The sequence below is a fragment of the Cavia porcellus genome, unplaced genomic scaffold (assembly GCF_034190915.1).
Source record: "Cavia porcellus strain 051 isolate PalLab524CR breed Dunkin Hartley unplaced genomic scaffold, mCavPor4.1 scaffold_10, whole genome shotgun sequence".
Lineage (NCBI taxonomy): Eukaryota > Metazoa > Chordata > Mammalia > Rodentia > Caviidae > Cavia > Cavia porcellus.
This window is the reverse complement of record NW_026947493.1, coordinates 7,750,627-7,778,423: the sequence shown is the minus strand read 5'-3', so window position 1 is coordinate 7,778,423 and position 27,797 is coordinate 7,750,627. Positions and strand designations below refer to the sequence as shown.

The window sequence follows — 27,797 nt, the reverse complement described above, 5'->3', positions numbered from 1 at the left end:
CATTTTAAAAGCTTGGCTTAAAAGACTTTTTTTTCTTTAAACTGCATTTATGCCACTTTTACTACTTTTCTCTAAACCAGTGATTCTCAAACTTGACCAAGTACCAGCATCACCTAAAGAGCTCATGAAAACACAGCTCATGCCAGATAAAGCAGTACATACCTATAATCCCAACTATTTGGGAGACTGAGATGGGAGGATCACAAGTTTGAGGTCAGCCTGAGGAACTTGGGTGAGACCTTGTCTCAAAATTAGAAAGTTAAAAGTAGAGGAGGCCTAGAGATATAGTTCAGTGGTAGAGCACTCCTTGGGTCCAATCCTCAGTAGGGAAAGGAGAAGCGGGGAAGAAAGATAAGAAAAGTCACTGGCTACTGACCCACTTCCAGAGTGGCAAATTCAATATGGTTGGAGTAGAACCCAATCATCTACAAACCACTTCCCAGTAGATAGTGATGTTGCTGATTTAGAGACCATATTTTGAGGATCACAGATATACATATTAATCATTCTAGTATAGAGAGGATGGATATTTGAAAATGAAAAAAGTTTGTAGACTAAAAGGCATTAGATTATAGCTTTCTTCCAAAATAAGCCAAACTCAATTCTGTTATTATTCCTCCAAAAAATTTCCAAAATTTTTCTTTCTACCACCTGCTAAGCGTAAGGAACCAGGCCCTCCCTCCGTACTTTCAAAGTTCTTGATGAGAGTTCTTAAGGTTATATTAATACATTTTGCACTGTAATAACAAAACACATGAGGCTGAATACTTAATGAAGAAAATAGGTTAATTTGATTCATAGTTTGAGAAGTCCAAGAGCATGGCATTAGAGTGACCCTTGGCTGTGTCACAACATGGTAGAGAAGTAGAAAACAAATCAGCTGCATGTACTAGGGGACCAACCTTTGAGGGACACACTCAAACCATATTCAAAGCACAGCGATGGTATTAAAAGCATTTTAGTTGTGTATGGCAAAGGCTGGTGATCTTCTCAGCAGGAGTAACCTGTCCCTAATTCCAGAAGCTCTCATAGTAGTCACCCAAAAAAAAAAGTGTTGAATGAATGATACATGTTCAGAAGAGAAGAGACCATGCACATGGTAGTTAAAACTTTTAATAAAGGTTAGAGACAACAATAACACTGAAAATTGTTTAAAAAGAAAAATAAAGCAAACAGCAAAAATGTTTTGCCCTCTGAGAACTTCTTAAAATTTTAAAATCACATGGTGTTACTCACACAGTTTTATAAACATTCATTGTGATTTTATGGATAGGACTTTTGATGACAGACATGGTTACTTGGAATGATGGACCTAAGGTATGATAACATGAAAAAGAGGATTCACTGCCTCAGTGGCCTTCCCTATTTTAACCTTTTATTGTAAAAAAACTTTAAATGGAATCAAAAGGGATAACAGAATAAACCATGAACCAATCACTCAGATTCATTAATTATCGACTCTTGTGGCCAATTTTATTTTACTTATAATTTTACCCAGTTCACCAATCTAATTATTTTGAGGCAACTCTCAATATCATTTCACCCACAAAAATTTCAGTACTTGTATGTAATACTCTTTTAAAAACACGATCACACTATCATTAGTCTAGCTAAACAATAATTCCTCAATATCATCAAATATCTAACAAGTGTTGAAACTTTCTCATTGTTCCATAAACATTTTTTAGTTAGTTTATTCAAATTAAAATACAAATAGTATCATAGAGCATAACTGGTTCATGTGCCTTTTTAAGTTCTTCCTTAAAATAACTTAAGTTTCTATTCTATTCCTTTTCATTTTAAGTTTTATTTGTGGAGAAAAACAGGATGTTTGTTTTATAGTTTCCTAAGATTATATTCCTGTGTTATTATTTATCTACTCTTTCTTTCTCACTGTAGGTAGTAATTTCTTTTTAAAATTTAATCTTTTTTTTTTTTTTTTTTTTTTTTTTTTTTGCGGTAGCAGGGATCAAACTCACGACCTCACACTTGCTAGACAGGCACTCATGCCACTGAGCTAAATCCTCAGCTCCTAAAATTTAATCTTTTTATTAAAGAAAAAAGTTAAATAATAGCATAGCACACCACACATATTTTTTCAGCCTTTTTGTTTTTCATTCAACCTTAAAACTGGTGGTTACTCAATGGTAGTTTATGGAACATTCCTCATCCCTGTTTTTTGCTCACATAATACTTCATCATGTGGATGTTTCAAAGTTTATTCATCCAGTCTCCTACAAATAGACACTGAATTGTTTGAACTTTGTTGCTACTATAAGCAGTGTTGCAATATGTCTCTGTATTTTTGCCAGGATATCTTTGGGGTAGATTCCTAGAAAGGAAACTAATGGAACAAAGGATAACTGCTTCTGTAATTCTGCCATTTTAAATGTAGTGTGTTTCTGGAAGATTTGTTAGAAAAGAGATGACAAGACAGATCCTATATTGCTATACTGCAAGTCACCCCCAAAAATAGTGGCTTAAATTTTTTTAAAAAAATTGTTGTTTCTTAGATTTGCACACTTTAGGACATCTTAGGCATGTCTTGCTTCTGCTATATACGGTTGGTTGGAGCATGCTGATTGGAGCTAGAGAATACAAGATGTCTTTATTCACCTGTCATACTTCACCTGCAGTAGATGGAGTAATTGGGTATTGACTGGGCTGTTCTCTCTCTGCCTGTAATTTATATGATCTACAGATCCAAGCTTCTTACATATAGTACTTAGAAAATATATCTATCAATAGCTATTGCATTCATTGTCTTTTTGTTTACTTAAGAACACTGCTTGGGTTCAGAGAGTATAGTGATAAAAACAACAAACAAGATCCTAGCTCTTGTGGTAATTACATTCCATATGGGGAATTTAGGACGTAATAAGAGATAGAAATATATATCAGGGAGGAAGTTACAACATTGCTAAAAAGTGGGGATGGTGCTTGCTTTGGCAGCATACATACTAAAATTGGAATGATACAGAGAAGATTAGCATGGCCCCTGCTCAAGGATGACATGCCAATTTGTTCCATGTTTTTCTCTAAAGGATATAACTGCATGTATGTTTAAGTATGTAGGATCGATAACCATATTACTAAGTTTTTGTTGCATAGTTGAACAGAACTGTTTGCAGTCTTGCTGTTTGAATATCCACTTTGTATATTTTACTTTTGTAACTTGAACAACTGTTTCTAAGACAATATGTAATTTATCAACTAGTGATCTCTTACTGTTTATTTTTTGAAATTATATATTATTTCTATCCTTTTTTTCTTTAAATAAAATTTTTTTAAAAAGTGGGGATGTTAAGCAATTGTGAATAGCTAGAACCAACCAGAGAGACTGAAAAGACAAACACAACTTTGTATAAGGAGAGGAAAAAAATATTAAAGAGTTTCTGCACAGCTTAAATAACTGTAACACTGGAAGGAATACCTGCAGAATACACATGCTACTGAAAAATTGAGGGGTTTGGAGACAGATTAAGGAGTTTGAAGAAAGAGGGATCACTATGGCTTAGAGAAGTCAGGGTAGACTAGAATGGAAGAGAGAGAGGGGCATGTTGGGACCATGGCCTTTTCATTGTGTCTGATAATACTGGCAGGTGCTACTGCTTGATTAGTGCTTCTCACCAAAATGGCCTCCCATTACTTTTGAGAGGAAGACATAGTGGCATTTTGAAACCAACAAATTTAGCAGGTCATGGTGGTGCATGCCTGTAATCCCAGCACTCCAGAGGCTGAGGCAGGATTGCCTCATGTCTGAGGCCAGCCTGGGATACATAATGAGTTCAAGGACAATCTATACTACAGAACAAGACCCAGGTTCAAAAATCAACAAACAAACTCTACAAAACACGAAACAAAAAAACCAAAACAACCCTCCTCACAAAAACTAACTTATCTGAAAAGTAATGCTGTTTCATATAAAATATTATACTATTTGAAGCCAAAAACTAAAGCCCTATGACATATGCTCAAGGCACGTGTATCTACACATTCTCCCTTGTAATCTTAGTTATAGCTTTACACCGAATCGAAATGTTAATTACTCACTAGAGTATCTTCACCTCAGACATCTTGCTATATGATAAGTCAACTATGTAATCTATGTATCTACTTTGATTTCTAATAGGCACTGTATGTTTCCTATGACCAAAACTAAATTCTTGAATTTTCCCTAGAAAAATCTCTATTTTTCTCCACTTCCCTATCATTTAGTAGCACCACTACCACCAAGATACTTAGGCCAAACCACTGAAGTCTTTTTGACTCTTTTCTTATCTTCACATACACAACCAGCCAACCAGCCAGTCTCTAGATTATAAATGGTATTCTGTCTTTAGACTGTATTTCAATTTTCAGTATTTCTTTCCCTGTACTATGCCACTATTGCCTCTCTCCTGAGTGATCTATTGCTTCCCCTCCTATTGTCTTCAGTCTATTTTCTATACAACTATTAGTGTAAACTTCTAAAAAAAAATAGGTTTGTAACTCTGCAGATTAAACCTCCAGTGGTTTATCTTGGCTTATAAGGCCTCACACTGTTTTAGCTTCTGTTCTTGCTCTGGCCTCTCCCTATGTTATACTTTCTTGCCCTTACAACTCTTCAGCTACATTGGCTTTCTTAATATTTTTTTAAAATGCAAAATGTGCTGTTACCTTGAAATTTACACTGTTCTTCCTCCCAATGCTCCTTTTCCAGATTTTTGGGTAGAAACTCTTTTTTTTTGTTTTTTAAGTTCTGGTTGTGCTTGTGTCTTAAAGAACTTTCCTGATAACTTCATCTAAAGGAGCCAATGGTTGCTAGCCAAGCCCTCAAGGTACACTGATAAATATAATAACAGACAAGATTCTACCTCTTGTGGTACTTATATTCTAAATGAGAAACTCAGAACACAGTAAAAGATAGTTGTTACTATTTCATATTCTTCATACCACTGACCATACTCTAAAAACATTTTACTTCTTTTTCCATTGGCCAATGGTTGTGTTTTGATTCTAAACATATATGGCATAGTGTGATAGTTTACAAAGAAAATAACACATACAAAACACTATGCATAAATTTCTTAGAGGATTGGGACTAGAATTCATAAGAGATCATTTAAAGCAGAAAAAAAAAAACCCAAAATATTTCTGCCCAGAGAATGATGCAAAAAAAAAAAAAAAAACCAAAACCTGTGGGCCATGCTGACAGGTGAACAGGCAGGTACTACATCCCAAAGATCTGCTATGATAACAGGAAAATGAAAAAAGATGTCAACTGCACCCTACAAGAAAGGACAGCAAAACAAAACATATGTGCTCTCAGTGTAAGTAATACTTGTGTATGGAACATATAAATTTCATGTGTGAAGACTGCCTTGAGTGTGACAACTGAAGCAAAGGATTATTTCTCTTATAGAGTTCCATTGGTATTTTTACTGTAATAAGCTTTTATTTCTAATGTCATCTTTTAGGTTTTGTAAGAACACAGCTGATATGAAAATGTTGTCTATTCTAGGCACTCAACACACACCTGATATTTTATTTTATTGATATCCACTCTTCATTCTCAACTGATATTTTCACTTAGTGATCACTGGGAAAAAAATAAGATTAAGCAAAAAGAAAGTGACCAATATCTTTTCTAAAAACCTGTCTTCCTCAATGCCTACCCTCCACCCCTTAAAACAAGTAAGATATCCATGGTCTTATGGAAGGCTGAACTCTCTATTGAGAGACAATTCTTCATGGGTCTTAGACATTTCCTCTGTTCAAGATTATATTATTGAGAATGTTTGTATAGTGAACAACCTTAGAAAATAGTGTATCCTTCTGGAACAAGCAGCAGGAATATTCACTGTATCTCTAGAACAAAGAATAAGCATATTTATTGACCAATATAAAAGAATCAGGGCTGGATGTGGCAGCTTCCACCTGTAAGCTCAGTATTCTAGGAAGCTAAAGAGAAAGATTAAAAATTCAAGCCCAGCCAGGTAAGTCTAGTGACTTATCAAAACCCTATCTCAAAATAAAAAATAAAAAAGGCCCAGGGGGTGGCTCAGTGCAAAGGCCCCGGGTTCAATTCTCACATCAAAAGAAACAAATAAGCAATACACACAAAAAAAACGAGAAAACAATTCAGGTTCCCTAAACTCAGAGCTTCTTATTTGTGCACATACAGTGCAGGTATTACCTGGCCCTCTTTACAGTGCTCTGTGGGAACTGGGGTTCAGGAAACCAGTATTGTGAGAAACTAAATCCTTTGTCTCTGAATATGCCATGTGCTGAACATGCATGAAATTGTGGGAGGCTAACTTGGTAAGCTTGCAAGTAGGTTAAAAATCCCAGATTCTTGATATATATTACTTCTGAAATGCACCTTATTTCCTCTCACCTTCTCAAAGACTGCTTCTATAGTACCTGCTCACTTTTTTTTTAAAACTAGAGCGTATCAGTCAGACAGAAAGCAGGTTTCATTCTGGCACATTCATAATAATGTATAACGTACCTCCATTGTTTCCCCTTACTTCCCTTCACTCTCACTCCCCTGCCTCTTCTCTTCCACTTTTATAACATAGCTCTTGAAATTTTTTTACTTGATTAGTTTATTTCATATGTATATGTTTGCCTTGCATTTCTATATGATTACCACTATTACCATATCCTATTCTAACATTCCATATATAATTTTTTTTTGTTTGTTTTACCAATTTTCCACTTTTAACTTTCAATTACTGAACCTACATGATATAATCACCCCTCCCCGCCATTTTTGGCACTCAGGATCAAACTCATGACCTTGTACTTACTAAGCAAGTGCTTGAGCCACTGAGCTAAATCCTCAGCCCAATTTCTCCCATTTTAAAAGATAAAACCAATTTCCTTCAGGCTGCTCATCTGCCATCTATCTACTGCCCCATTTTTCTGCTGTCCTTTTATTTTTATTTTATTTATTTATTTATTTTGGTTTTTGAGACTGGGTCTTGTTATGTAGCTCAGTTTGGCCTTGAATTCACTATCAACACAATCAAACTCAAGATGATTTTCCTGCCTCAGCCTCCTGGGTGTTGGGATTATAGGTGTGAACCACTATGCCCAGCATCTCTGCTGTCTTTTTAATTAGGACTTCTTGGAAGAGTTGTCTGGGTTTTTTTTTTTTTCTCCACTTCTTTACTTTCAATTCTATCCTAACTTGTTCCACTTAGATTTCCTAAAATCCTCTTCAGGGTTATTGGTAAACTTCACATGGTCCACTTTGGTCTCCCACTGAGGTCCTCCAGCTTCAACCTTCCTTCCCAATGCTAGGATTAAAGGCATGTGCCACCACGTCATTCATTTTAAACATGAACTCTGAATGGAAGCTATTGTCACTTCTAAGACATGGTAGTAGTGATTGCTTGAGGCATGAGCACATGGGGCTAAACCAACCAACAAGTCATTACTTTAGGTTTGTTAGGAATGCCAGCTCTTTCATGATTGTGGAACATTTAATGTGTAACCAGAATAAAAATACCATGAAGAAAAAAAGAGGTAAAAGAGGAGAAAAAATTAGGTATCATTCAAGTACCTGCCCTATTTGGATTCCATGATGTGGGATACTTGCTATTACATATTCCTTCAATATTTGAGTATCTTATAATAAGCAGAAATAATCTCCTTTTAGACTATTTCATTTTACTATTCAATTGTATATTTTTATTCCTTTTTTGAGAAAAACTGTTACCTTCTCACTATCTGTGGAAATACAGTTGTTATAATACTAATACTCAATTTGAATGGTCCTTCAGAGTTCCCACAGCTTTTCCTATCATCATTTTGTTGGTTATGTGAGATGAACAGACCAGGCAATGTCAGGCTCTATTTTTACAAATGGTAAAACTGAGACTCAGGCTATATGGTATTCAGGGTAGAATGAAAACTCAAGCAGGTCTAAAGCATCCTGTCAGGATAGCTCTCAGGCTACTGTAACACGATACACTATGGAACATTTTCAGTCATTAATAAAAATTTCAGAAGAAATTTCATTAGTTCAAGCAATGAACTAATGAACAATTTCATTAGTTCAAACACAATGCCTATTAAAATGCACATTTGGCCCATTACTTAAATTATAGTTTCAAAAGCATTTGCATGCTTCCAAGAGTCAATCTTTGCCATGTTCCAGATCAAGTTCCTGTTAGGCTTTCAAATTCTAGAATTTTAGGATTACTGGAGAAAGGGCGTGTTTGTGTGTGTGTTAATAAGAGGACCAACATTCAGTGTTTAACAAACATATGTATGAGTAAGTGTAAATTTTCATACTCCTTTACTAAGATAGAACTCTACTCAATATAGGCCATGGGAAATTATTTACAAAAGTGACTTGTAATCACAAAGTACTTTAGCACCAGCTGTGGTGGTAGGTGCCTTGTAATCCTGCGATTTGGATGCTGAGGCAGGAGGATTACCCCAGAGTCTGAAGCTAGCTTGGACTTCAGGAAGTTCAAAATCACTCTAGACTACACAGTGAGACCCTGTTTCAAAAAAAAAAAAAACAAAAACAAAAACAAAAAAGTACTTTGGCAATAGTTCCACAACACCTTTGTTTTGTAGAACTCAAATCTTCCACAAGATTAACACATTCACCTTCACTCAACTGATAAGGGCAGCCTGGATCACCAACAGAATACCCCTATTTTGCCCTCTGGAGCTGATGGAGAAAAAGTACTGTGTTAAGAATGCAAAGCAAGAGCCATCTGACTTTATTTTTAGGCTGATTGTTACATTGCAGCAAGGATAATTCCTCCATTTAAAGTAGAAAACATATCTGTTATGCAGAATGTAATTTTAGATAATTGTTAACAGAATTATGCCATGGGTATGTCAAAAATATTGGAACATCATAGGCTATTAGCAGTATTTTTGATCCTGTATTGTGATATTTTCATTTCTTTTTTAGGAGGTTAAAGGATTTTTTTTTAAGTGCAGCATTACAACAAACTGTCAGTCCTAGCAAGGGTCCTCATTTCTCCAGACTGCCATTAGGCTCAAATCGATCCTCTAAATAAAATCTGTCCCAAGAGATACAACTGATGTAGAGAAAATGGGAGTTTTAAAAACCAAGCCTGACGTCACAGGTTTGTGTTCCACCCATCTGTACCTTTTATTAACTAAGGGCTGGAGCCACCTCGGCGGACAGACACAGGCACACAATCTTCTCCCACACAAGCCTGGAATGGTAACAGTGTGCGGCTGCCTAAGAAAGAAAAGCAGATTCAGAGCTTAGGGGTGGTGTGGGGGTGTGTGTGGCAATGTGAGGGAGTCATTCTTTTTCTCCACCCAAGGATGCTATTTATTGGAAATCCTGCACTTTTTTTTTTTAAATCTCTCTCTCTCGAGTGGGAGGCAAAACCTTTCTGACACGAAAGAAAGGGGCGGAAAATGCAAGACTGGCTGGGCGGCTTTCGAAAGGCAGCATGCAGCTCTGCTTTGCACTGGGACTCCGGGTAGAGAAACACTGGGGCGGCGTCCACGACTTGTTGCGGTGCAAAGACGTCGCCCTTCTGCCCTTTCGTCCTGCAAGCATCACCCAGCACCCCAAGCTCTTACCCACCGACCCCCAGAGGGCAGCAGCCCCGCTCCTCTGACCACTGCTCCCGCAAATCTCTTGGCCTCTACTTCCACTCCAAACCCGAGGTGCGCTTTGCATTCTCCACGTGCCAGTTCGGATCAACCCTCTCCCTCCGCCACTCAGCAATAACACCTAGGCGCCCATCTCTCAACCCTTTCCAGATTTGATCTGCTTTCTCGACTCCCCTGGTTTACATGACCATCGGCACCCTACCTCCACGTGCAAATCCAGGCCTTAACCCCTACTCCCTTTCCTTTCCACACCTACAGCCTCGGGCTCCGCCCACCACGCCTGAAGCGCGCCCAGAAGCAAGGACACCTGGCCGCACCTCCCTCTTCTCCCGCTCCCCCACCCAGCACACCACAGCTCCGCGCCCACCCTGCGCCTCTTCCTCCTCCCCACCCCCTCCCTCCGCGGGAGGGAGGGGGCGGGACACAGGCGAACTCCGCGGTGTAGCCAATGGGCGCTCGGCTTACTCTGGCCTCTCCCCCGCGCGACGGCCAATCGCGGCAGGCGGTGGTGGTAATATTGTGGAGTGGAGTTTGGATGCCGCCGCTGCCGCGGGCTGGAGCGGCTTACGGCTGGGCAGCTAGGGTATTTCGGGAAGGGGGCGTGAGGAGGCGGCGGCTGGGGCTGCGTGTGGAGGCAGCAGAGGAAAAGAGAAAGAAAGGAAGGAAGAGGGCGGGGAGTCCTCAGAGGAGGAGGCGGGACCGGCCGGGCTTCTCACCTCGCGGCGGCGGGCGGCGGTGCCGCCCCCTACCCGCGGTCTCTTCAGCGTGGCCGGCTGCTGGCCTGCCGGCATCGGGTAGTGGCTGGAGCTACTGGGGCGGCAGTAGCGGGCCCCGTGGCGGCGGAAAGCTGGAGTGGGCGCGGAGGCGGCCGCCATGGCGTTCCTCAAACTCCGCGACCAGGTATGTAAAGGCGGCCGGGCGGGATCGCCGGGGGAAGGAGGAGGAGGGTGGGCCGCCTGGGAGCCGCGCGGCGAAGTGGCTTTGAGCGAGGCGAAGGTCTTCGGCCAGGGGCGGGCTCGAAGCAGCGGGCCGGAGGCGTCGGCGACCCGCCTGTCAGGGCAGCCGGGGCAAAGAAGCCCACATGCTGCCCGGGATCTCGCCGCGGTGGCGAGAGGGGCGGGCTCCGTGCTGGCCGCCCTCGCGTCCGGTTGCCTGGTAGGCGTCTCCGCTTTCCTGCCAGGTGAGGCTCGGGCCTAACAGGTGGCTTTGCGCTTTGGGGCGGGAGCCGCGTTGGCTGCCGCGACCTGGGGTTGCGACCTTACTCTGTTTGCTTGGTGAATAACTCTAAACGTGTACTCTTCTAGAAGGAGAGGAAGGAAACCACAAACATGGTAGATTCTACGAGGATTTAGTTATTACTCAGTGTGCTAGTTCCCAAACTTGTTTTTCTTTTGACATTTTGGCACCATCTTGGAAGTGCCAAAAAGAGACTGATAGTGCCAAAAAGACTGATACCTTGGGACGGGGGTGGTGGTGTTGGAATGTGTTTAGGAATGAAATCGCTACTGTATCCGAATGATTCGTACACCTAGATCTTGAGAAGACGGGTAATAAAGTTTTCAGGAAATACAGCGTATGCTTTTAATATTTGGTCTTTCTTAGGGCAAAGGGAAATTAACGTGTGTAATTTCCCGAGTCGCTGGAATGTATTAGTGCTGAGAACTTTTGCTGTTTGTTTTTCTGAACAAAAGATACTGAAAAGATTTAAAGGTGTTAATTGCATACACTAAGAAATAATTCAGAAAGTGAGTACCTCTTTTACAAAGACAATGGGGGAAAACGATATAAATTTTATATTATCTCTTAATAAATGTCTTAAATCCCGATTTGAGTTACCATGGATTCTCATTTCAAAAGTGAATTTAATGTTTCAGCTGATGCCTGAATTTCCCTATCACTTGGCATCAGGAGAATTTTAGCTGGTGTTAACATTGAGGTATGATACTTGGAACCACTTGATTCGTTAATTTCATGTTCTTCATTTCAAACTACATATAGAACTTCACTGTTCAATGATAGCCCCTGCCATATATAGTGTCTTAAAATTAATTAAATAACTCAGTTCTTTAATTTCGCTGGTCATTTTTAAGGGCTCAGTAGCCACAGGTAAATGTTGGCCATTGTATTGAAGAAGACTGGTAAAAGAACACTTACATCGATTCTCAAAATTGTATTAGACAACATTGTTAACAAGAATTTATAGGTGAGCAATAAACTATATCTAATTACTGGACAGTTAGCACATATTATACTCCTGACAACATGACTCAAGATCTGGATTTTCCTCTAATGTTTGGCAATCTAATAATGCTCTGTGCTTGTGTTTTAGTTTTTAGGCCTACACTTTTTTTAAAAAGTTATTTTGGTGATTCACATTATTGTGTTCACTGGAAACTTGGTAGACCTTAGGAGCACACACGTTATTTACCCTTGAGTTTAAGCAGAAACAGGATTGTGTCTTCATTTGGAAATAAACCTTTGCACTTGAGTATTTAGGAACTGCAATTCTGAAGCAATTATGATTATCACTTGATAGTGATGTTATTGTTTAAAATATCACCTGTAAAGTTGAAAATATGTGGGCAAGTTGAAGAAATGGCATGGTTGGGGGAAAACTGTTGAGATTTATTTTTATAAAACATAAGGTAATTGGCCCATCTATTCCCTCTTTTGAAAGATTTTAAAAATGATTTTGTTTTACTTAGTTGAAAGGAAGCGACTTTTTTAGAAGTCATCTTATATATTGATATTTTATTAGCTGTTAGAAGTGATGGTAAAAATAAAATGGGATGCAAATACATAATTTTTCCCATCTGCCATAAAACCATTTTGGCTAGACAAATTAGTTTATTTGGGGGATGGGAGAAGGTCTGGATGAGTACACAGAATTTTAAAGCTGAAAGGTACTTGATGTAGCCTGTAACTCAAAAGCCCAGTGTATGTTGAGATAGGAAGTAGTAGAATCTGGTTTTCTAGGTTTGTTTCCATATCTACCTGTATTTTGTTTCCTTTTAGTTTTGCTAAATGTAGTTTAATGCATAGAAACTACAAATGGGGAAAGGTTTTCTTTGTGCATTTAAGCATTAGGAAGGTTCCAGGTGGTTTAAATATAAAATCAATGAGAAATTAAAGAAGCTTGTTCTCATCCATTCAATAATTTGAGTATTCTCTCATTTTGAGCCGATATGCAATTATGGGGATAAGAAGTAATTACTGTCCTACTGTAGTATTGTCAATGAGTAGATAAAAATAATTTTTAATAGTAAGTGAAAATTACTTTCCGTCTGTAGGAGTAGACATATGAATTTTTGTCCTTAAATATTTCACTTTGGTTTATATAACATCCACAGTTGGAAGGTTTTCCCCCAAGTGTCTCTGCCATAATTTTTATCATTTCAGTTAGTAAAAATTAGCCACATGTGATTCTATTCTATCAGCAGTACATCCTAATAAGAAAAGTAAAAGGTGTTTGTTTAATTAGGGCTCACACTGGGAAGCTAGGTGGCAACTGACACTTAAGTGTCAGAGTTTCAACAGAGTGAAGAGTGGTGGGGATGATAGCCATAGAATCAGTTATGTTCCTTGTTTCTCAGTTCTAGGCTCTTGTTATGCAGATGTTCCTAGTGTTTTCAGACTGACAGTTTTTTTTAGGAAACCAGAAATGCAGATTGTTATGCAATATATATTTGTAGCGAGGTGTGATGGCACAAGCATTTTAGTTCTAGCACTCTTGCAATCCCAGCCCTTGGGAGGCTAAGGGAGGAATATGGAGTTCTGGGCCAGGCTGAAGTAAATAGAGTCTGTCTCAAAAACAACAGCGCAGTCTACTTGTAAATGTTGGCAAGTTGATAACTACCAATGATAGTAATTGATGTGATTCTAAAAAGGAGCTAGAAGCTAGTAAGAAACTAGTTAGTTGCAATTTAGATCAATTGGAGGAAAACAACAAAATAGATCCCTATTAAAAACAGATTTCTTTATGATAAAATAGTCAGATGGTCATAAAGTTTTGTGTGTGATTTTCGGTTTTGTGTGTGTGTGTGTGTCCGTGTCCGTGTGTGTGTGTGTGTGTGTGTGTAAGCAGTTGACCAGTAAGTTATATTCTCAGCCCAGACAAACTTAAAATGATTAAGATTAAAATTTACATATCATAAAATTTACTATGTGTTGGCGGGGGAGTTCTGAGACAGGTTCTCACTGTATAGTTCATTTAGACTGGTCTCAAATTTATGATCATCTTGCCTTGGCCTCCTGAGGGCTAGGATTACAGGCGTGCTTTTCCACGTCTGGTGCAGAAGGGCCCCCTCTCTTGTCCCTTTGGTGGTACTGGAGATTGAACATTAGTCCTTCACACAGTTACATCCCTACCCGTCACCTCCTTTTTCTGTATTTTGATACATGATCGGGCCAAATTGCCCGGGCTGTCAAACTTTTTTTTTGTACCAGGAATAACACTTAGCACCTTGCAGTTGCCAGGCAGGTGTGTATGCCACTGAGCTATATCCCTGGCTCCAGGCTGTCAAACTTGGAATATTCTTGCCTCTGCCTCCCAGAGGACTGGGATTACAGGTGTGTACCATAACATCTGGCTAGAATTTACCCTGTTATACATTTAATGATTTTTAGACTAATCACAAAACTGCAGCCCATTGTTACTAATCTAGAACGTTTTCATCACCCCAAAAAGAAACCCCATGCTTTAGTTATTTTCCATATCCCCTCTTCCCAGCTGCTGACCAGTACTAATCTACTTTCTCTTAGTGAATTTGCTGATTTTAGACATTTCTAATGAATGAAATCATACACTATCTGGCATTTTTATCTGGTTTCCTTCATTTAGCATAATTCTTAGGATTTGCTCACTTCGTTTCAAGAAATTTTGGTCATAAACTCTGTAAGAGAGAAAGAAGGGGAGGAGGGAGGGAGGGAGAGAGAGAGAAAGAAGATAGGCAGATGACATGAGGCCTTAACCCAGGAAGTGCTGAGCTATACCCCTGTTGTGGTTTATGTCAGTGGCCCCCAAGCCTCATGCCTTTGCATTATGCATTTGTGATTGGTTCATTGTCTAGTGCTTGGATTGGGGGTGTGAGTGCTACAATGGCCTAGGGGTGGAGCCAGGATGTGATGTTATGGCAGAAAGAAGGCTTGTGTGTGTCTCTTTCTCTCTCTCTTGCGGATTCGCCTTGCTGTTTGCAGCTGCCATGAACTACGACCCCACCATGCCATCCTGCCTTGGAGCCAACTGAGTATGGACTGAAACCTGCGAAAACTAAGAAATTAACCTTTCCTTTCCCAACTTTGGACATCAGGTATTTTGTCTCAGCGACTAGTAAAGAGTAACTAAGACAACCCCTTTTTATTCTTTGACAGCCCTGCCTTTACCTCCCAGGTAGCTGGGATTACAGGCATATGCCACCACACCTGGGCAACTTTTTTTTTTAACCTCATGCATGCTAGGTTAACAGTGAGCAACACCTTCAGTTCTGTTCAAATAGTTGTCTCATGTATAAGAGTTCTTTGAAAAACAAGGTTTGTGTCCTTAAGCATTTCCATTCCACCTGTGAGGGAATAGTATTTACTTCTGTTTTCAGAATTTGTTTAGTAATTGAGGATAAATTTTGTTTGTAGTAGTTCTACAGTGGTGTCTTTTACATTTGGATTTTTTCTTTTTTCTTATTTTGTATGTAAGTAGGTTCCTTATTTTTTTCCAAGAAAAATCTTATTTTTCCTTGTTTAAAAAATTTTAATTGTCACATAGTGTACTTGTTTATGGGGTACAGTGTGATATTTCTTTACATCATACAGTGTGTAATGATTAGGGTAGTTGGTATATCCGTCACTTCCTGGTGCTAGGTACATTCAAAATTCTCTCTATTGCTTATAGAAATATACAATTGTGTATTTAATCTTGCTATTGAAGTATATGATTGTCAGCCTTAATTACCCTGGTATGTTATGAACCCTTAGGAGTTATTCCTCCTATTCAAATGCACCCCTGTTGCATTAGACATCCTGTCTTCTTTGTATCCCATCCATAATCTCCCTTGTGCCTCACCTCTTTTCTCTGGTAACCAGTATTTTAATCTCCACTTTTATGAAATCGGCTTTTTAACCTTTCACATGTAAGCAAGCACATGAAATGCTGTACAGTAGTATATCTTTCATTTGGATACTTTCATATGTAGGAGCCATCTTTGTGTGTTCCCTTCCAGGTAGGCCATCAGGTGAGGATTCTTGATCAAGATAGTGTTTTGTTTTGTTGTTTTTTAGACAGGATCTTGCTGTGTAACTTGGGCTGGCCTTGAATTGTGTAGCCCAAGCTAGCCTCAAACTCAAGATAACCTTCCTGCCTCGGCCAATTAAGTGTCAGGATTACAGGTGTATGCCACCACCCCCAGTTTCCAAGATTTTTGTTTAGACAAGGTTGACACATACTTTAATGAGTAGATGTTGGGTGAATGTGAATAGCTTAACCACTATTTTAAATAGTAAAAAGTTCTCATTTGATCCAAATATCTGCTTAGAATGCAGCATTGTTTGACCTTTCACTAAGGGAGAAAAATAGAGATAACTCCTAAGAGATCTTACAGGCTACAGAATACATGAAATATTTGAAGAATACTGATGCCCGTATATTCAAATACTCTATGTCACACATCTTTCTGCTTTTGTGCTGGAGGCTATGCAGGGCATAGTGATGGAGTAGCCACCTTCTTGGTCCTTGAGGATCTTATTAATAGGTTGGACGAGGAGAAAAACACAAAGAATATGAGAAATACGTCATATGAAAATACTCGATTGGAAACATGGAATGTATTATTTTAATGTAGTGTACAGTTCAAAAGTAAGTGCCTCTTACGTTTCCTGACTTTGGGTTTCCTTGTATAAAGGAGAACCTGCCTACTGCCCTAAGCGATAGAGATGTTTCAAAATTCAGAAAAAGCATCACATTATAGGTACAGTAAACCCTTTTGGCAAGGGAGGTTTTTTAGATTCCACCAGAAAGATTTGTCAGTGTCAGAAGGTAACAGCTGTATTCAGGCATGGTGATGAACGCCTATAATTCCAGTGCCCTAGAAGGTGTGGTAGGAGGATCTTGAGTTGAAGCCCAGCTAAGCAACTTAGCAGATCCTGACTCAAAATTTTAAAAAGGCTGAGAATGTAACTCAGTGTATGGCCCAGGGTCCAGTCCCTAATACCAAAGGATAGGCAAAAAGCTAACAGTTTGCTTGAAAGCAACAAGAGAAACAACGAAGGTGAGCCAAGAAAAAGGACGGTATTTCTATGTTGGGATAATGAAGAGACAGTCCTGATTGGTATGTTATAGTAGAAAGGGTAGAAGATAGCTTAGTTAATAATAGTGACTACATTATGAGGTACTTGAGAATGAGGCTGAGACTTTGGTCAACGGAAGCAAAAGTTGGTTTTCTGAAAATAAGAGTCTGTGAGGGATTCAGCCAGAAAGCACATATTTATGTGCACTTCTCTGAAGAGGATTTATAACCTTATTAGATCCTCAGAGGAGTCCATGACATGCAAAAGTTAATCACTAAAATGTTTTAGAAGGATGAATTGCAAATGGCAAACAGCCAAAATCAGTTAGGTAGCTGCTGCTATAATTAAAAATGTATGTAAAATACTTTAGTACAGACTAAGAACATTAAATACTAAGTAGAGGTTTGACTGGGAGTAAATACAAATTTTGTTTTGTTTTGTGTTGTGAGACAGGATCTCACTATGTGGTTCAGGCTGGCCTTCAATTCACTATGTAATCCAGGCTGAGGCAATTCTGCCTTAGCTACCCAAGTCCTGGGATTACAGATGTGTGTCACCACACTTGGCTGAATAAATACATCTTGAAAGATGTATTTCCTCATAACTGTATTAATGACTCATTTTGTACAAGTGAGAATGTCTTATATTCATACAGTAATTGACAGTCTTTTTTGGTTACATAGTCCAACTAGGATAAATGAAACATAAAGAAAATATAATTAAACCTAAGTTGTGTTTTTAAAGAAAAAGAGCAGATAATTCAGGTAAATTTGGGTTGCATTAAGGTTTTCAGCAGTGAATCTTTATTGTGTTTCTAGTGTACTGTAAAATTTATTCAGTTAATGTGTTCTACTTGGGCTGAGGTGAGATAACTATAGAAAATGCTCTGGGCCTAGTTCAGAACTAAATTTTTGGTCGGGATAATATATCTTGTGGACAGGTCAAATGAATTTATACTTCTAATTTTAAGAAAAATTAAGGAAATATCTAGTTACTTAGACCAGTTATGTTTCAACAAGTATAAAGTTGAAATGATTAAAGTTCTTAAGTACTTTAGGTTTAATGTCCACTGCCTTTCTCCTGTCTCGATGTTAGTTCTACAAGTGTACCTCAGAGATATTGTGAATTTAGTGTTAACTCCAATACAGTGTAGTGCAATAAAGTAAGTCATACGCAATTTTTTGCTTTCCTGCACACACAAAAGTTATGCTCATATTATAGGGTAGCCTATTACGTGTACAGCAGCCTGAAAAAGTGCCTATTTTAATTAACAATACTGTGTTACTAAAATATGCTGATGATCATCTGTGCTATCGAAAAAGTTGTCCTGATAGACTTGTTCAACACAGGATTGTCACAGACCTGAATTGTGGAAAAGTGACTACTATGCATGGTAAAAGCAGCCATGCCTGTACTGCTAAGTGATTATTGATTCTCAATGTGTGATACTGATTTTTAAAAAGTTACTAGATTCTTTTTTTGTGTGATCTGATTGATTATCAAAGCAATCTGGATAAAATTATTATAACTTTACTGAACCCACTTTGGCTGATAAATTTAAGTTCAGATTTTTTTAATTAATGGCGTCTATTCATCTAAATTTATTATAAACTTAATGGTATGTCTCTTCTACACTTAAGGATTTAGAGCCACAGATGATATTATTAAAACATGTGGCACAGGGCAGTTAAAATGTTTAAAAAGGAAAATTGGATAATGGAATTCTTGTTTCAGAATCCTGAAATAAATGTTATAGTTAAGCACAACATTTAACTTTATTTTCTGTTATTGAAGGTACCAAGAAAAAAAGAGGTATAAAGTTTGTAGAGGCAATTCTTCCTTTTGCATTAATTTTTGGATTACAAAGTTTGGTAGTCTTTTCTCTTTTAAGCTGTTTTATTGATATGTAATTCACAAATTTAAGTCATACAATTCAGTATTTGTTAGTGTATTCACAGAGTTGTACAAATATTGCCATAATCAACTTTAGAACATTTTGTCATGCAAAATGAAACTGCTTAATCGTACCATGTGTTTCCAATCTTTTCATTTACTTGGGCTGAAAAGGGATTGAGTGAAGAGATTGTTCTAGTTCTTGTATAAGATATGTATTTAACGTGTGTATATAACAAAAAAAAAATATATATATATATACACACACACACATACCCATATGTATGTATATATAAACATGTACATGTTTTAATAACATTAAAATGTTGGATAACATGCTGGTTGTGGGGCAAGGAGGCATAAACTGAGCCGGGGCAGCTTAGCCCTTGTCCCAAAATAAAAAGTAAAACAGTGGGGATATAGCTCATTGGTGGCGCACCATTGGATTCCATCCCATGTGCTGCACACACACATCCACACAAACACACATGCACGGCATCATAAACAAGTTGAGTATTTGACCTTGTTTTTGTGAAACTAACACATCTATGTCTATTTTGATAAAAGTGGAGCCCAAGTGTAATAAGAAAACGTACATGTTTACAATATTTACCTTCACAGATTGAAAGTATTGTTAGCACTCATCCCTGCATTTTACTCACCAAGTTACAAGCGCCCATCACGTAAAATACTTGTGGGTTTTGATTTGGCTGACAGGGTACTGGAAGTGGAGTTAGCACCCTCCTATAGAGCACTGCGCCCCCTCCTATAGAACATTCCGTTGTTACACTGGACCACTGTGCAATCAAGTATGAAAAATATCTCTAAATACCACATATTAATGTTAAAAGATGATCTTGTGGGGCAACATTAATAGGTGTCCAGGCTTACATCAGCCAGGACTGTCGGTGGTTTGGACACACCTGTGCTCTAAACCATCATCCTGCAAATGTCTCTCCTTCCCAGTCCTAGAAAACCAACATTTGGTCTGTATAGATTTGCCTATTTCATATTATTAGCAAGTATCAATATTTCTATTGCTGAGTAATATTCCACTATAGGGATAGGGATATACAGTGTGATATTTATCTACTCATCGATTGATGGATATTTGAGTTGTTTACACTTTTTGACTAATGAGTAAAGCTGCTGTGAGCATTTATGTATAGGTTTTTATGTTGATACAAGTTTTTATTTCTCTGAGATACATACTTAGAAAAGGAATGGTTGAGTATTCTTTTGAAGAACCATTTGACCGGCGCAGCTCCCCAATGAAACAGGAGACAGGAGACACTTTTGTGGACGACAGTTAACTGCTGGTTTATTTACGCGGGCTCTGGTTTATATATTTGGCCGTGACCAATCACAGGCTGCCACGAGGAAGCAGGGCGGGAATGGGATGTAGGCTCCGGCTACTATATCCAGCTGTGGCCAATCAGGAGTTGCCACAGAGTATGGAGTGAGCACGAAGTGCACACGGGTTGGCTAATTTAAAGAGGGACGTAGCGCATTGCGGAAGCTGGCGTGGTCCTTAGTCCCGGGTGGGGTATGGTATGTTGAGTGCCTGCGCCCAACACCATTATTCTGGGTTGTTTTTTTAAGAATATACTCTTGCATTCCCAGTGATTGAGGGATGATATAAAAACCTTCAAACATGTTATAAAGGAAATATTATAATTCCCAACCTGTTAGATGTCTGATACGCCAGTTCGTGTTCTCTAAAAATAGATGAATTCTGGGAACAATGAAAATGAAGAGTAGGAAATTTATTGAGGGATAGAAAGCTTCTGTCTGAGAGGGACAGGAGGGGTCATCTAGAAAATAGGTTGACCCTGACCCCACTTCTCAGGGAAAGTTTTGTAGAGCACAACCATATGAATACAAGGTGAGTTACAGGTATGTCAATCAAAGTGTAGCACTTACATAGTATTGATCTAATGGGGAATCGAGTCACCTAGCCATAGGGCTTGAAAAGAGCAAAGAACTTCTCAGGTGGGTGAGGGATCAGGGTCTTGATTGATTAGTATAATTATCAGGTGATTGATGCTAATCTGATTTGCATAAGTGTTATTACCTACCTCATTCTTTGTAGTAGTATGTAGGCCTGGTCGTTTGTTGTTATCTTGAGGCTTAGCGACAAGTAATGCTTCTGTGGCCACAGTTGTGGAGCATTTTTCACCTTTTTTTCTTGACTCTATCAAGGGCCTAGCCCTATCTAATTGTCTATAATATTCATACCTCATCTAACTGTCTATAATAACAGCACTAGTATGTGAGGTCAATTTATCCACATCCTTGACCCCCCCCCTCTTCTTATTGTCTTATTTTAAAAACTTAAATTCGTTGTATTTTGGTGGGTAATTTCACATTTTTATTGAGGGGCTGAAGATAATAGGAAAACCTAGCACCCTTGCGGGCTGGATCTTCTTGGCCTCATTGCCTGAAACTCCCTGTCTTTTTTTTTTTTTTTAATCGGATCTGGAGATCAAACTCACGACCGCCTGCTTGCAAGGCAGGTGCTTATGCCACTGAGCTAAATCCCCAGCCCCCCTGTCTTTTAAAATTAGAGCCATTCCAGTGTATATGAAGTAGTATCTCAGTATCTTTTTTTTTTTTTTTTTTCTTTTGCTGGAAACTGAACCTGGGGTACTCTACTACAACACTACACTTGCCTTCTCTTTTTATATTTTCATTTTGTGACAAGTTCGCATCAAGTGGTCCAAAATGGGCTCTAACTTGTCATCCTCCTGCCTCATCTTCTCAGGTAGCTGGGATTACAGGCATATTGCCCCCGGCCCAGCCTCCTTGTAGTTTTGATTTTCATTTTCTAGATTTCCTCATGCCTGGGATGTAACTATCAACCCCCTTCTTAGCCCAAAAAAAGTGACAGAATATGCAGATACTTGCTTAGGAGGTCTAGGGTTCCAGTTTCTGAAAGCAAGAGAAGGGATGGGAAATGGCTCATTGTATTCCCTCTTCGCTGTATTCCTTCCTAACACCTGTACTTGGTGAGATGGTAATTTGGGTTTCGAGGCCTCTCCATCTTTTGGGAGCTAGCTTTAAATGTATTTATTTTCCTTTTTAGCAAAATAAATGGCCTTTGATTTGGTCAGCAGCAAGCAAAACAACTTAACCATTAGGGATACAAGTGCCCCATATAGCTTTGGGAAGCCACCTAGGAATTATGTTCCGAGTCTTGAGAAACATGGTTCTCTCTCTCGGTTTTGTACAGAACAAACTACAGATACTTGGGAAAAGGGACTCACTACTCATGGTTACTCAACCTATGTTTGGGACTTCAGGTACATTCCAGCAGCTGCTAGGAACACTGTTACATCTGAGAATTCTCCATTGTTTCTTCTCCTGCTTAAGGCATCAGTTGCTTGTAAACACTTTTTGTTGGTAAAAGGGAAAAAGTGTTTTGAGTTCCGGGAGAACATGGCGGACAGAAGTTCCGGGAGAACATGGCGAACAGACAACAGCAACTACCGGAGGCTTTCTGAAAGGCTCGGCTCAGAGGCCAGGAATGATGCGGACTAAGGAGACATGAACCAGTAGAGATAAGCTCTGCTGACTCAGGAACGAACTGGGCTGAGAGAAACCAACTTAGAATACAGTCCTGGCACTAAAATAGGAACAGAAAAGACTCAGTGTGGAGGCTCGACCCCCGCGCCATTGGAAACCGCGATTTGTGTTTCCCGCCGCCCGGCGGCTGGCTGCCTCCACAAGTGGCTCGGCAAGGAGAGACGCGCAGAAGCTCTGGGAACGGGAGTCTGAGAATGGAGTCGAAAACAGGACGGACAAGGAGGTGTACACGAAAACTGACTGGTGGCGAGGTGAGTGAGAGAAACTGACCCCCTACCACAGTTTGACTCCCCTGAGGACTTTCTGGGCTCGGGCAGTCCTGTAAGAGCAGGGCGCGGTGGCGACTCCAGCCACACATTACCCTCTCGGACGGGATTGGTGAAAAGTGCCGGGCCTGCGTGATGCTGCTGGCAGACTCGGTAGACTGGCCTAACCCAGATCCCAGAGCCTGACGGTGGCCCGGAGGAGCGACTGACTCCTGCGTAGGCTGCCTCCTCCGCAACTCCCTGGTGCGCAGCGGTGGGCGAGAACACATAGCCAGCGCAATTTGATCAGGCTGTGGCTGACAGGCAGGGAAGCCGGGCCTCCTATGTAAGCTTGCATTTTATAAGGAACAGAAAATATGGGGAAGGGAAGCAACAAGAAAGGCTCCTCGGCCCCCAATTCTGAGAAACAGGCAATAGTGGACACTGCACCAATATACATTAAGCGCCATATAGAGAGCCTCATAGACCAATTCAGGAATGAAGTTATCAATGACCTGAAGCTAGAAGTATGCAGAATAGTTAGAGAAATGCTAAGCACCACCCAGGAAAAAACAGATGGTGGAATGGAAGGAAAAGAGGACAGAATTGCTCGATGGAGAAAACAGAGAGAGCATTGAGTATGTGAAGCAGGTTCAAAGGGACTATCAAGAAGTTAAGAAGTCTATCCAAGACTGGCATAACAGCTTGAAAGAAACTAAGGACAGACTATGTGAACTGGAGGGCAGACTTGTAATATGGGAGAATGAAATGAAAAACTTCTTAAAAATAACAAAGAAACAAACAGCAATAATACAAAGACAAGAAGATGATAAGAGGAGCCATAACTTAAGGATTAAGAACATAAAAGAAGAAGTAGGGACACAAACAAGTGAACTACAAAAGCTACTCACAGAAATAATCCAGGAGAATTTTCCTAATTTAGCAAAAGGTAAAGATACTCAGATGTATGAGGCATACAGGACCCCAGCTACCTACAACCCTAACAGAGAAACACCAAGGCATATAATAATAAAAATTCCAGAAATTCAATACAAGAACAGAATATTAAAAGCTGTAAGAGACAAGAAACAGATCACTTACAAGGGAACACCCATCAGAATTACAGCAGATTTCTCTGCACAAACCATCAAATCATGAAGAGCATGGGGGGAAATAATTCAAGCTTTGAAAGATAATAATCTACAGCCAAGATTGAGATATCCTGCACAACTGTCCCTGGAAATTGATGGAAAAACGAGGTGCTTCCAGGATAAAGAGGAACTGGGGGAATTTGCAACCACCAATTCAACCCTACAGAAAGTATTGCAGGATATTCTAAAAAAAGAAAAATACAAAGAACCCAGAAATAGTGGCGGGGAGGCCACAACGAATGGAGCAGAGAACAAAATGAAGAAGACGAACTGACAGAAAAAGAGCTCAACAAAAATGAGACAGAGAAGATTGGATGATAGGAACAGCTATTTTGGAGAAAATGACATCTTAATAGGTAATACTGATTTAGTATCATCTTGTTTTGAAGTCTCATCTAGCTTTTGTTCGTCTGTCTCCAATGGTCTAAACAGGTTGTATCTTACTGGATTTTATTATGTACGATTGTATAAGCAAAAACCTTTTAAAGACAAGGAGATTATACAGATACCATTGTTCATTTTCTGTTAGTCGATTCTAAATACTCTGTAATGCTGTCATTCTCTTAAATGGTTTTACATTGTTTTGATATACTTAATGCTACAGTATACGAAGTTGTACTCAAGGACTTCAAGGAAAGAGTCAATATGGTAACTACTTTTGGGTCAGAATTATCTGGTGGTGAAACACTATTCTGCTTAAATGGTTATGTGTTGATCTGCCCTGTTTCGCTGTTATGCCCTCTTTTTTTCTCAATCTCCACTCCATTATTTACTTTTTCACTTTTATCCGTTTAATTAAAGGGAAAAAAATAGCAGGATATAATATAGTAACCCACTTTAACTTTCTATTATCTCGATTTGAAGCCCTGTATTACTCTCACCATCTTGTTTTTGACTGAGGTTCCTCTATTCTGTTTTACTGGATAGTATCAGGTTCGAAAATTTAGGCATCAGCTGTGAAGATAATGAGATTCATTATAACGCCCATTCTCATTGACTTTTATCTACTTTTGAAGACCTACAATGTCTCCAATGTTTTGGTTTTGTCGGTTTTGTTCTTTACTGTTTTGTTCAATTGTATTACAATTAATGATATAGGCAATTCTATTAGAGATAGCGGGAGGCATTATGGTAACCATTGTTGATCACCTTGTATTATGTTTTTATATTATCTATTATGTCCACCCTTTTGACTTGACCGATTCTGTTCTGTTATGTCACATTTGGTTTTACTCTCTTCCAAAAAAGCAATAAGAACCGTGGGAGCAATGAAACCCAAAATGTGTAGTAGTCATTGTACAAAAGAGAGGAAAAGAAAGTGCTCTAAACTATATAACTGCATGTATATTTAAGTGTATAAGATAGAAAATGATATCACAGAGTTTTATTGGATCATTGAACAGAACTGTTTGCAGTATCATTGTTGAAATGTCCACTCTACAAGCTTTAATTTCGTGACTTGAACAATTATTTCTAAGATGGCAATATGTAATCCATTAACTAGTGATTTCCTACTGCGCATTTTTTTCTTCTGTAAATCTGTATAACTTGTACCCCTTCACTGTTTTTTTTTCTTTTCTCCTTAAATAAAAAAAAAAAAAAAAAAAAAAAGATATAACCCTTTCAGTTAAAAAAAAAAAAAAGTGTTTTGAGGAGCTGACAGTCTCTGCCTGATTTCCCATTGGAAAGTGCACTCCAAGCATCTACTGTCTCCATCATTTGGACCTTCTCTGGGTTGCCTGGCAGTGTCATTTGGGGTGAAGTAAGCACCTATATTGTTTAGACTATTTGAACTTAATGCAAGTCATTTGAGGGCACTGACTGTGTGAAAAGAGATTCAGAAGGAGAAAATAGTTCCAGGTAGTTGTTTTGTTGTTTTGGAGTGCTCATTTGGTTTGTTGGTTTGTTTTGTTGTTTTGGAGTGCTCATTTGGTTTGTTGGTTTGTTTTGTTGTTTTGGAGTGCTCATTTGGTTTGTTGGTTTTCTTTCATCCTCTTCTAACCACCTTTATTCTAGCTAGGATGGACATTAGGGTTTTACTACCATCTAGAAGCTGTGTACTAATTACAAATGTGACAGCTAGGATTCTGTGATGAGAGGATCTGTTGGAGCTCTTTTTCCCCACTGTATGAATGTAAGGCAAGACACAGTCTTGCCTCTTTAACAGAACACTTTGGCCAGGGGGCTGCCCATTTTGGTGGAAAAAAGTATCCCTGCTACCATTTTGGTGGAAAAAAGTATCCCTGCTACCATGTGGCCTTGGCCTTGGTCTTTGTTTTCCTTGTTTTTCTTATGACCTAATCGGGGCTTCATGTGAACCATTTTTGGCTTTTGAGGTGTTTTAAGGCTTCCAGGTGGACCTGTCTGGAATTAGAGGATCTTGAACTGTTTGCCTGACAGGCAAGTTTGCCTTAAGAGACTTAAGAGGCTAGTGCCACTGGAATGTGTGTGGAAAGCTCTGTTGTGACTTGTTCAGGAATGGAAAGTGTTTGTGCCACTTCATAGTTAGATAAACTCTAGTTAGTGTGACAGAAAAAGATGATTTTATTGTGTGTCATAAGTCATTTTGACCTTGCTGGGACAAAATACCTCACATCTATTATTTAAGGAGAAGCTATTTATTTTGACTCATGGTTTGAGTCCAATCCATGCTGGCTGCAAGACAGAAACATGACTCCAAGACATGGTGTAAAAGTCTAGGTTGAGAACAGCTGCTTATCCTCTGGGATCCAAAAAGCAGAGAAAGGAGGAACTAGGGACAACAATATGCACTTCAAGGTTGTGACCCCAGTTACCCACTTCCAACCAGGCCCTGCCCAGTAGCTGCACAGTCTGCAACAGAGCTCATCAGTGAATAAATTCTCTTGTGAATATAGTGCTGTCATGATCCAATCACTTTCCACATGTAGAATTCGAGGAGTGACATCTTAGATCTAAAGCATAATCTTGCAGTACAACATGGCATGTATGACTGAGAGTACCTTCTCATTCATAATCTTTAAGATTATCTAGAGTAACTTTGGTCAGGTAATATTCACAGCTGCCTTCCTTGCCCTTTATTGGATTAGTGACGAGTATCAGCAAGACCCTTCTGGGCCGGCTGGCCAAGCAGCCACTCAGATAAATGGTGAATTTCTCATCAGAGTTTAAATTTTCCTTCATTTTGGCTAGCAATCTCTGGTTCATTACAAACTGATTGTATTCCAAAACATTTGTCAAAACTTTTGTTTGCTTAGCAGTTGATTTTTGTTTCTTTCCTTCTGCCATCTCCATACAAGAGATTGGAAATTTTGACTGTGGATGGTTTGTCTTTGGGTTTTTTTCATGGAGAGTATGCTTCCTTAAACTGGTTTCTTTTTTCTCCTCTAAAGGCCTTGAGGAATTGAGCCAGGATCAGATACATAAACTTCTGACTAGTTTTGTGTAAATTCTAATACAATGGGAAATGCCTTAAAACCTGTGGCAAGAACTATTTAAAAATTGACTACAATGTATGATAAGGCATAAATAAAAGAAAGTTCAAAAAATTCAAACTCTGATTGAAGAGGAGTTACTCTCCTTTGAGATATAAATTTTTCACTTTTCTACAACCAGAAATTCCATCTTTAGACAATGGAAATTTAGGATTAAGTATTGCTTAAAGCTGTAAACAAGAAAATAAATCATGCCAATAACATAACTTTTAAAAAACTGCTACGTAATAAATCTGTGTCCTTATTCTGTTTATGTTTGTGTGCATATGTGTATTACTTATTCTATGTATTGTGTATTTGTATATTGTTTACGTGGTACCAGATTCATTTAAAATAAGCTCTTAAACACAGATGTTTCAGATGTTTTAAAAGATAATAAAAGTATCATCAGAACTATTAATGTACATTTTGCTAGTTCATATAGTGTGCAAGAACCATGCTTCTTTTAGTAAATGAAAGTCTTTTACAAAAATACATATTCTTAGTTGGTTAAAATAGACATTAATCCAGTAATTATGAACATTTTAGAGGTTTTAGCAGTACAAATAGCCTGCTGTGGAATGTGTGCC

At 38.9% G+C, this 27,797-nt stretch overlaps 1 protein-coding gene, 1 long non-coding RNA gene and 1 pseudogene across 6 annotated transcripts in view; 2 read left to right on the top strand and 1 right to left on the bottom strand.

Annotated features, from left to right (window-relative positions):
* Positions 1-1,097: 1,097 nt before the first annotated feature.
* LOC134477825 (uncharacterized) lies at positions 1,098-10,463 on the bottom strand. Its single transcript, XR_010050059.1, has 3 exons — positions 10,323-10,463; positions 9,125-9,220; positions 1,098-8,498 (listed from the first exon to the last, which is right to left on the bottom strand). It is a non-coding gene; the product is annotated as an uncharacterized LOC134477825 (long non-coding RNA).
* LOC134477971 (U6 spliceosomal RNA) lies at positions 2,937-3,036 on the top strand (annotated as a pseudogene).
* Positions 10,123-27,797, top strand: part of Ankrd28 (ankyrin repeat domain 28) — a 207,763-nt gene continuing 190,088 nt past the window's right edge. For 2 of the 5 annotated variants that reach the window (XM_063256969.1, XM_005008303.4), the window contains exon 1: positions 10,337-10,506. In XM_063256969.1, coding sequence (XP_063113039.1) covers positions 10,480-10,506 — 27 coding nt within the window. In that variant the 5' untranslated portion in view covers positions 10,337-10,479. Of the gene's footprint in view, positions 10,507-27,797 lie in introns of all 5 variants that reach the window. The other 3 variants (XM_063256968.1, XM_013143904.3, XM_023561753.2) reach the window with 3 other exon arrangements.